At 37.4% G+C, this 11,103-nt stretch overlaps 1 protein-coding gene across 1 annotated transcript in view; it reads left to right on the top strand.

Annotated features, from left to right (window-relative positions):
• Tomm20 (translocase of outer mitochondrial membrane 20) overlaps positions 1 to 10,041 on the top strand; it is a 12,809-nt gene extending 2,768 nt beyond the window's left edge. The window contains exons 2-5 of the mRNA XM_015504337.2: positions 1,555 to 1,601; positions 3,162 to 3,243; positions 6,941 to 7,083; positions 8,831 to 10,041. Coding sequence (XP_015359823.1) covers positions 1,555 to 1,601; positions 3,162 to 3,243; positions 6,941 to 7,083; positions 8,831 to 8,875 — 317 coding nt within the window. The 3' untranslated portion in view covers positions 8,876 to 10,041. The remainder of the gene's footprint in view (positions 1 to 1,554; positions 1,602 to 3,161; positions 3,244 to 6,940; positions 7,084 to 8,830) is intronic.
• Positions 10,042 to 11,103: the final 1,062 nt, after the last annotated feature.

The following is an 11,103-nucleotide window of genomic DNA, read 5'->3' as shown; positions in this document are numbered from 1 at the left end:
TTTTTTTTTTTTTTTTTTTTTTTTTTTTTTACGGGTATGTCTTTACTGCTTTATGCTGTTGAGTAGAGAGGCAAAATAGAATCATGTTTGAGGACATGTGCTCTGAAGTTCAGCTTGATTGCTTACTAGTGACCTTGGAAAATTTTCTCATTTGTATTTAGACCAGGCATGTTGGTGTACAGTGACCCTGGAATCTGAGGCAGGAAGATTGCAAGTTGGAGACCAGCCTTAGCAATTTAGTAAAACCCTTAGTAATTCAGCAAGACCCCATCTCAAAAAATGAAAAAGGGCTGGGAATGTATCTCTGTGGTATAGCACTTCTGGGTTCAATCCCCAGTACCTACAGTCTTCTAGTCTTACTGCTCCCCTTCCAGTGCAGGGCCAATCTGTACATGTCTACCTGTTAGGTAGTCTTTTCTGTTATCATTGGTTGTTCTCTGCCTGAAGAGGGCCAAAACCCTTAAGCAGATAAAGGGTAGAATTATGTTCTGTGTTTGTTTTTCACACTTAGTCATGCAGTGATGAACACTTTAGTAAAGGTAGTATATAAGAAAAATTGGTAGTCTTTATGTAAAGTCAACTTATATTTTTGTGTTGAAATGGTTAGAATTGTTTTTTTTTTTTTTTAGAGAGAGAGAGAGAGAGAGAATTATTTATTATTTATTTTTTAGTTTTCGGCGGACACAACATCTTTGTTTGTATGTGGTGCTGAGGATCGAACCCGGGCCGCACGCCTGCCAGGCAAGCTCGCTACCGCTTGAGCCACATCCCCAGCCCCAGAATTGTTTTTTAATTCGCCTTAAAGTGGCAGCACTTTGTGTATTATGAGGGACTAGAGTTGGCAAGGGATACTGGTATGATTAAATCTACTTTGTTTGTAGGGATAGGATCAGAAAAGAGTGTACTCACAGAGTAGTCCATTGTAAATTAACCATGTCTAGATTTATGCAAACAGGATACTTCTTCAGGCATTTACTGACACTAAGTATTCAGGTGATGTTGCTTGTTTTATGGCTTTTGTTTCTCTATTCCTATAAGGTTAGATAGGCTTTGTTGTTGGAGAGTTAAGAGATTTACTTTCCCTAAGTTTCTCTAGCTAATAAGCAGTATTAGTTATGCCACGTGATTATTGGCCCTGTCATAGTGGTTTTTAATAGTTATTACTTTTCCAGATATTTAATAGTATAATTCAAATTAGACAATCTAGACAGAGGCCTTTATTCTCCTTAACTAGGTAGCAGTACTTAAGATTTCAGTAGTATAAGAACCTGTTGCCTAATTCTTGCTTCTGTTCCATGTTAGCTCTGTTGAGATTCAGCTGTTAGAGCAGTCTTCATCCTCTGAATTGTTTGGCTTGATAACCTAGAGGAAGAAGGCTTACTGACCAGAACTATTTATGTGTCCCTGACAGATCACAAGGAGTCCAGGGAAGCTGAGATTTTAACGTCACCCATGTTTTGCAAATAGTATTAATGACTGCCACCACAATCAGACTTACTTTGATTCTCATTTTGATAATGGCAAATGAAAATATGTACATAACATTTCTTGTAGGAAGAAAGAAACAGAAGCTTGCCAAGGAGAGAGCTGGGCTTTCCAAGGTAATACTCAAGTCTGATTTTTGTTTAGATTATGTTATGTATTTTATTCTTTTTTATTAATATTGTTTAGTTGTCAATGGACTTTTACTGTTAAATCTAATAAATTATTTATTTATATGTGGTTCTGAGAATTGAACCTGGTGCCTCACACATGCTAGGCAAGTGCTCTACCACTGAGCCACAGACCCAGACCCATGCATTTTATTTTTTATTGAAATATTATCTAAAAATCTGCTTCTGGTTTTGAGAAAGCTAGTTGATGTTGGACATTTATTTTCTGTTTTAAATGTAGTTTGTGAATGGGTGAATAACTTAGTTTAACTGTAGGTCATCTAGTTCTCTGTTGGCAGTAACAGCATGTAGCTACTAAACAAGGGAGTAGTTTGAGGCAATCAGATGATAGTCTCCAAAAGATATTTTCACCAGAAGGTTAAAAGTATTAGCTGGGGTTGTGTGGCTCAGTGGTACAGTGCTTGTCTAGCATGTGTGAGGCCCTGGTTCGATCCTCAACACCACATAAAAGAAAGGATAGATAGATGAATAAATAGGTAGGTAGGTAGGTAAATAAATAAGTAAATAAATAAATGTCTTTTTTTTAAAGGGGGGGATTAAAGTGTTCTCAGCTGCTTATTCAAGATTATTCACACTGATCCAGAATCCCAATGCCCTGACTAGTTTTAACCTTGTTGTATGTAAATCTGTTATTTTTAATGTTCAAATCTATGATTATTTTTACTGACTACATAGGTTTATCTACATGTCCAAATTACCTTTCTGACACATGTGATATGTTCATTGTGTGGATATAAGAGAATAAACATATGGGGTTCTGTTTTGGGTCTTGGTTTATGTGTGTTGTTGGGGATGAAATCTGGTCTTTACCCATGCCAAGTAGTGGCTCTTCCACTGAGCTACTTCCCCAGTCCCATTAATGTGTTTTTAGATGCTGGAATATAATCAAATATTTACTGTATGCTTGGAAAGTCAATACCTCCGTTTTCTGAAATATTTTTTTATATCTAGTGGAATTGTCTATTATAGTCATTTAATGTGGTAATGTATAATCTATGAAATAAAAACAGAAATTCAAACTTATTTTAAAAGCTGCTTATAGTTGTTTGTAACTGCAAAAAAAAAAAAAAAGACTAGCTCAGCATAAAGAGCAAAGTATATAGATGGTGTAGGTATTTGTACCCTTCATTTTTTATGTTTGATTCAAAGCTTTCCTTTTTATTTCTTCCTGAGGTATTGGGGTTTGAGCTCAGGGTCAGGTTCTCACTGTAGTGTCCAAATTGGCTTGGAACTTGTGACCCTCTACTTCAGTGTCCTGAATAGCTGGGATTACAGGCATGCACCACCGTGAACTATATGATGTTGAGCATTTGTTCTGGTTAAGAACTAAGAACTATTCAGATACCAATTTGATCAATAAATGTTTTTCTTTCATTTGTTGTTATTTAGGAGTTTTGGGGGAAGAAGTCTTTTTATTTTTCTGTGTATGGGTTATATCCTTGGGATTTAATTTTGGTATCACTTACTAAATATTCTGTTTCCAAACAGTTACCGGACCTTAAAGATGCTGAAGCTGTTCAGAAGTTCTTCCTTGAAGAAATACAACTCGGTGAAGAGCTGCTAGCTCAAGGTGATAGTCACTGAAGATGGAGGAACTAGACAGAAAGTCTTTACACCAATGTAAACTTATAATGGAAAGGGGGTTTGCTTGTGTAGTTTGGCTGTTTTAGGAAAAAGGAATTCTAAACGTTTCAAGATGGGGTTTCAGGTACTTAATAATGTGAGGATCATTTTATAAGATTGACTCCGGGAAGAAATATTCCTTGTGGGTTATCATTGTCCATCATGTATTTTAAGTTAGTTACTTGTTCCATCATTTTATATAGAGGATATAATAAGTAATCTTTACAGTGAGGTTATTTTTGAGCCTTTTAGAGTAAATAGCCACAGTGCAGTATAAATAATAACAGAAGGAAGGAAAGTTAGGAATGTATTTCTCTAATTTATATGTGACAGCAGAATGCAATATAATTCTTAGTATACATAGAGCTCAATTTTTCATATCTCTGGTTGTATATGAAGTATATTCACACCAATTCATCTCTTTATACATGTACTTTGGATAATAATGTCCATCACATTCCACCATAGTTGCTAATCCCATGCCCTCTCCCTTCCCCTCCCACCCAGGAATGTGTTTCTTAATTCTCCCATCTAATCTTGAGGTCTTTTCCAGTATATAAGGGAAGGAATGGCTAATCTTAGTCCTAGAGAAAGTTAATTTACCTTGAGGTCACATGGTAAATTCAAAACTCTTTATTTCAGAACCAGTCAATAATCTGATCCAGAATTAAAGCTTTTCATTACCTTGTGCCCCATTTATTCTATCAGTAGTATTAAGAGGTGCTTTGAGTTGGGCATGGTGGCACATGGTTATAATCCCAGCAACTCGGGAGATTGAGGAAGGAGGAGAGTCATGGATTGTCTAACCACTATATTCAGATTGACAACAAATTAGGAATGATTAAAAACAAGTGAATAGGGGCTGGGGCTGTAGCAAAAATAAAATAAAGGCATTCTGTCCTTCTACAAAAAAAAAAAAAAAAGATTAAACAAAAACAAGTGAGTAGGGGCTGGGGTTGTAACTCAGTGGTGGAGTGGTTGCAGTAAAATTTTTAAAAAGTGAGTAGGAAAACCTATCAAATGTTTTAAGTATGACTGTGAGATAGATGCCAGTCAAGAAATATTTCCAGGTCCCTTATGGACCATGTGCTTTAATTTCCCCAACAGCGAGAGAAAGAGGACCCAGGCATTGGTAAAAGGGAAAGAACATTCCCCTAACACAATACTTAATCTCAAATGGCACTGCTACTGTGGTCCTCTAATATTGGGTTTGATCTGTGCTGTGTAATAGATATATGGTGCTTTTGATGCTGTTGGAGTTGTAGATTTCACTTTTAATCTGGTTATCCAGTTAGCAAAAGTAGTAACAATATCCACTTTATACAGGAAGGAAGCTGAAGTTGACTTATAGACTTATGTTATATTATTTTGATTTATGTTGTATTGAAATATAACATTGACTTACTTATATGTCTTGAATACACCATTCAGCAATGTTGGATCCATAGAAAAGATTATTTCCAAGGCTGGTTCAGAAGAGATTTAAGGCCCTAAGGTTATCTATTCAGAAGGAGGAACTGAGTGAATCAGCCTATCTTACCACCCACAACTGTACCAACCATTATATGGATCAGTGCACAAACCTGAGTTGGTTCTCTTGTGATGTGCATCATTTATAGCAGGTTAAGATGGTGGCTACGTGCAACCCAGCAACAATGGTCAGCATAATCGGAAGGTATCCTCAGTGCGTAGATGACACATCTATAATTTCCACATTAGCAGGAGAGAGAGAGCTGTTTCTGATCGTAGTTGAGAGGTTAACAGTGTCCTTGAAGAAACCCTTTATTTATATGCAGATACCATCAGATACCTCAGACTTGGACCTAAAGATTTCTCAGCTGCTCAGACTGTAGAATAAGAAACACCATAATATTACCAGATTCAGGACCAAATAAAGGAACATCACAGAGCTGGGGTTGTGGCTCAGTAGTAGAGCACTTGCCTAGCACATGTGAGGCACTGGGTTAGGTCCTCAGCACCACATAAAAATAAAAGTGCTGCATTCATCTACAACTATAATATTTCTTAAAGGAAGAACATCAAGAGTGACAGTCATGATACCCATGCTTGTACTTAGTTTATAGGGTTGTGCACATGGAGTCTGATGGTGGAACCTGAAACATGCATAGTCCCCTCAAGCTTGTGTGAGTGTATAATATGGTAGAAGAAGATTGGCCATTGTATGGAGCGTGGTTGGGGGGAGCGCCCCAGACTGGTAGAGACGGTCCAAAACAGTTATTACCTTTGTGTAAAGGCTCAAAATACAACTGTTTTTGTAGTACCCTTAATCTGTTTTATAGTACACCTTCTCATGTCATTGTCAACGTGGTTTAGAATAAATCTGAATTGGTTTAACGTTTGTGCTGTCCTTGGATTAAGGAGAAAGTTCAGAAACATTAGCAGGATTGTGGAGTAAAGGGGCCCCCTGGGCTTAATAACCTGAAGCAAATTCCTTGTAAAATGATTGATATAGTACATTAGTAAAGTAGTGATGTGAACTTGTTCATAAAAATCACTTAAGAACACCAGGCGCAGCGGCTCAACACCTATTCCTAATGGACTGCATGGTGGGTTGCATATAGGAGAGGAGTCCTGAATTTAGAGTACCCGAGTCTTTTCTAAGAGGTAGTCATGAGTATATTTGCCCTTTTCCTCAACATGAATGATGTGATACTAGATACTATGCAAACCTACCCTTGCTCCAAAATCTAAGGTTGTTCACTGTGCAGACATTCTTCATCTGGAGCAAAGGCAGTAAATGTCTCCATTGAGAAGTTAAGAAACATGAGCAATACCTGGAGAAATGAACCCCAACTATCTTTTTTCCCCCAAAGAATACAAAAGAGATCATTTTTTTTTCCTGAAAGATAACTCTTAAATAATTTTCTTCATTGAAATTCCTATATAAAGTACTTAATTTGAAACAACTTTAATAAAGTCAAGGTATTGTTCAGAAAATTTGTTAACAGTTCTTTGGAGTTAAAACAATTAACTGAGAACAAGGACCACATGACAAGTACTTAGTATTTATTGAATGAAAATCTTCAAAAACAACCTTTGTTGAACTTTTTGAAAGTTATTTATAAATGTCTGTTGAAAGAAATTCACAGAGAAATGAAAATAAATTCTACCAAGAGATAATGAGATAATGGGTTTTTTTTTTTAACCTGCTGCTTGTCATGCTTTCATTGTGACCATTTTTCCTAATATAGTATCATTTGAGATTTTTTTCTTTTTATGGGGTAACATTCAAATTGTCAAAAGGGTTGGTTTGAAGTGAAATTTGGTCTCCCTTTTCACTTAAGCCTCTAATCTTCTACTTCTCTCTTTAATGTTCCATTGTTAGCAATTTCTTATGTAATCTTTCAGAAGTATTTTAGAAATGTGAATAGTAATGTATTTGGATATTTCAATATTTAATTTCCCTGTTTTGTGTATTGTGCAGATTTCCACATTAGTACATATAATGTGACTCATTCTTTTTACTTCATAATATTCAGTTAATATGGATGCCCTATAGATTATTCCTAATTTTTTACTTGCACAGTGTTTTTGGTTAGCACCACTGAGAGACTGAGTGAAAAGTTGAATTTTTGACAAAAGCCCAAATTTAGGTTGCATATAATTTTGTGTAAATTTTGCAGGTGAATATGAGAAAGGTGTGGACCATCTGACAAACGCAATTGCTGTTTGTGGACAGCCACAGCAGTTGCTGCAAGTGTTACAGCAAACTCTTCCACCACCAGTGTTCCAGATGCTTCTGACTAAGCTCCCAACAATTAGTCAGGTAAAAATTGGGGTGTCATGAAATAAGTGAGTGGGATCTGAGAATTGAATGTAAAGGGATGTGTTTTAAATGAGCCTAGCAAATGTCTAATACTTGTGATACCAGTGCTTGACATTGTCTTCCCTCAGGTGTAAACTTCAAATGTCCGTACCCTAGACGTGAGTCAAGAAATGTATTTCTTAGTGTTAGTCATTTTAGGCCTTGGTATTTGAGTCCCCAAAGGCTACTCTTAGCTATTTTATAAAATTTGTTTTCTGCCTGCTCTTCTGGGACATCATGCCTTCTGTTAGGTGGCTTGGTTCTGGGCATAGAGGAGTATAGATTCCTGGCCTCTCTTGTCTAAACACTTTACCTCTGTTTCTGCTAAGATGGCTTTGAGTTTGGAGCTATTTGACTACATCTCCAGATTCCTATTCAAGTACAAAATGCCATTTATTTAAAAGGTTAATGTATAACTTAAGACTTCATTAAAACAAATTCTGTTCATTTTGAGTTCTTTCTAAGAAACCCAAATAAATCTACTTTTTGGCATAGCATGTCTGTCTGATCTATATGTTGACTTCCAAAGTCATTGTGATTAAAAATTGGTGATGATGGGTAGTTTTCACAGAATTTTATAGTTACTAACTGACCAATTTTTCAGACTGTCTTGTTGTTTGGTCCTAAGGATCAAACCTAGTGTGTGTTAGATAAACATACTGCCACTGAGCCATGTCTCTAGCCCCTTCAGACTGGTTTTTACATTGGAAAAGGACTGAAAAACTAAGTCTCGAAGATTTGAAGAAAAGAATTGGAAAACCAAAAATCTGATCTAAATCTTTTAAACTTAAACTAATGTAGTTCTATTATATCTGTATTAGATTTCTCTTTGATGTTATATATTGTTGAGGGGCAGCTGTCTTAGTCTACCTGCTGTTGCTATAACAAAATATGCAGTGTTGGATAATGTATAAAGAAGTTTGTTGGCTAACAGTTTTATTTGCTGGGAAAGTCAAACAGCACAGTTCCAGTGTTGACCAGGGCCCTCTGCCTTTGTCACAAGGTAGAGAAGCAGGAAGGGAGCCAACCATGTGCAGAAGGGGCATATGTGCCAGTGAAGAAGCAAGGAAGCCGGGAGGTGCCAGGTTAGTTCCTGTAACAGGAACTAACTGGGACTTGTGGAAACTCTAATCACTCTAGAGGGTGGTACCCCACTGACTTAAGTAGTACCACACCAGGGAACAAGTTTCCAACACACGAACCTATCCAAACTATAACAGCAGCATGACAGTACTTTGACCTGAGGGTAGTGTCTTTTGAAATGTCAGTTCAGGATGAAACCTAAATTCCCCTCTGTAGAAATGTCCTCCTCTACTCAGTTCAGCTGTCTAAATGTTATGTGGAAATGTTTGCAGAATGCTGTGTTCCTTCCTGTAATAGCGGTGAGCCATAAATGGAAATGTTTGGAGCAGAAAATGATTGAAAGCACTAATCACTATTCTTAGGTTGTATGGGAGTGTAAACTAAAAATCCCTATTTGTTTACGGTACATGATTGCTAGTCCCATACTGTGCTACATTTGTTCGTGGTAATAATCATTTTCTTAGATGATAGCAATGTATAAAGTGTTAAATGTTGAAGTAAATATCAGAATAGATGAAATTCAGTACCATTTTTTATTTGAATACAAAGCATTTTATGTTGGACTTTGGGATCTGGATTAAAATGCTTATGACACTCAAAAATTGAATTTTTATTTTTCTTTCAGAGAATTGTGAGTGCTCAGAGCTTGGCTGAAGATGATGTGGAATGAGAAACAAATGTCAACATAATAAAATCTCAGATAAAAAATGTTAAAAATTGTTAACTTGGAAGATGAGCAGCTCCGGGGGAATAAGGGCAAATGCGTTTGTTATAGACTGTCCTACACTGAAGTCTACCAAAGTTATTGTTTGCTTTGTGTAGATCCATTCATTTGTTTTATTTATTTTTCCCAGTGAAAAGTGTATTTTGATAGAGCTTTTCATTTTATAAATACACTATAAATTACCAAAATATCACAGATTTTATGTATTCCTAAGACATGCAGTTAAAGTGTATGCATGGCATAGGTTTCTTGGGCTAAAAAACAGCCAGTTCTCAGTTTTTAAAGTTAGGCAAAAAAGTGTGAAGAGTGCACATTTTTTAAGCTAGTACATTTTACTATAAATCAGAAAATTGGATAGAAACTTTATTGTTTATGAAAATGAAGCATTAAGTCTTTGAGAGATCATTTCATCTCTGAAACGTGAGGTGTGCTACTGTGCTGTGTTAACTTGACCTCCTCCCTGTGTATCAGTCCTAAAATCTTTTATTTAAATCAGTGGGCTTCTGTGTTCTGGGTATTATATCCTTATTTTAAGTATATGGGGTTGCAGGTGGCACCAGGAGTTAGATCTGTGTGCACCTGGTGTCGCCACATGAGCTTTGCCAGTACATGTCTGCTCACTTTCCTCATTCATAGAAGGAGAGACTGGTCTGCTGATCCCTCAAGGGTCCCTTTCAGTTTGCAATTCACCTGAGTGTATTTGTGCAGCCAGGCCTTGCATTTTTTTTTTTTTTTTAATATTCTGAATTCTGCATGCTTGCCTGAATTAGTATTTCTGAATTGATCTTTTCTAAATGGTATGACTGTCTTCGTTTTCACTGAGACTAAATAGTTTTGTCACTACTGTGTAAATTAATCTGAAACTTAACTTTTTAAGTAACTGGGATGATCTGCTTGTAAGATGATTCCTTTTTTGCTTTTATCTTCAGTGTACCTCCTTAATTCTTCAGCTTGATTGTCTTGTGCGGTAAATGAAGTGTGATCTTGTGACTAAAGATTTGGGAAGACTGGGGCTGGTGGGACCTTTTATTTTCAAATAGTGGCATATTATCTGAGTCACAGACTCCATTTCAGAACTGAGAATAAATAAAGATCCTTGGTACTTAATGGCATCTGTTTGTTTCAGGAGCATTTCTCCTAGGGGTTGCCTGTGTTTTGACAAATCTGTGGAGAGGCCCAGAAGACTACTGTGTAGCAGACTTCATTTTGGTTGCTTAGAGGCTTTTCTTACCTTTCATCTTGGGTTCATTGTATTTGTGAATATGGCTCTAGTTTCTGCCTCTGGTTAGCTGCATAGCCTTGGGCAGTTACCCTCACATATTTGAACTTGGATCTTGGTGTGGGGTTTTTTGTTTGTTTTTTGTTGTTGTTGTTGTTGCTGTAGTTTTTGTTCTGGGGATTGAACTCAAGGGCACTCAACCACTGAGCCACGTCCCCAGCCCTATTTTGTATTTTATTTAGAGACAGCTTCTCACTGAGTTGCATTGCTGAGGCTGGTTTTGAATTTGCGATCCTCCTGTCTCAGCCTCCTCAGCTGCTGGGATGTCAGGCCCTGTGATGTTTGCTTCCTCTTTCTGAGGTGCTTCCTGGGCCTGTGAACAGTGGTGCTTCCTGGTGATGACACAGTGTGGTTTTGTGGGGCAGTGGCCTATAATTATATGCTTGTTAGTGAGTTTTGCTGATGGGATCTCAAATACCAAACAGCATGGTGGCAGCTGCCCAGGGACTAACCACACAGCCAAGAAATAATCCTCTGATGCCCAGACATGGGCAGAGGGCCAGAGGGAAAATAGGTGGGGAATGGGAGTGGCAAAAGCTTGGCAGACAGAATGGGCCCAGAGAAATGAGGGCTTGCTGGGAGGATGGGGGCAGTTTAGGCTGACCACCTCAAGAAATGATGTGGTATCAGCTGTGTGTCCCTGGGCTCTCTGGAGATAATAGATTTCCCTACTGGAAAATAAGGCTGTTTTCTTATTTCAGTAATAGGCTTTTGTCTTTGAAATTAAGTACCACCTTTGAGAGCTTGCAGTGTTTGCTTAAAAATAAAAGCTGGGGCTGGGGTTGTAGCTCAGCGGTGGAGCGCTTGCCTAGCACATGCGAGGCCTTGGTTTCGATCCTCAGCGCCACATAAAAATAAACAAAGATATTGTGTCCAACCACAACTACAAAATTAA

Source organism: Marmota marmota, unplaced genomic scaffold (assembly GCF_001458135.2).
Source record: "Marmota marmota marmota unplaced genomic scaffold, marMar, whole genome shotgun sequence".
NCBI classification, from domain to species: domain Eukaryota; kingdom Metazoa; phylum Chordata; class Mammalia; order Rodentia; family Sciuridae; genus Marmota; species Marmota marmota.
Note: the sequence above shows the minus strand (reverse complement) of the source record. Positions and strands in the feature narration are given on the sequence as shown.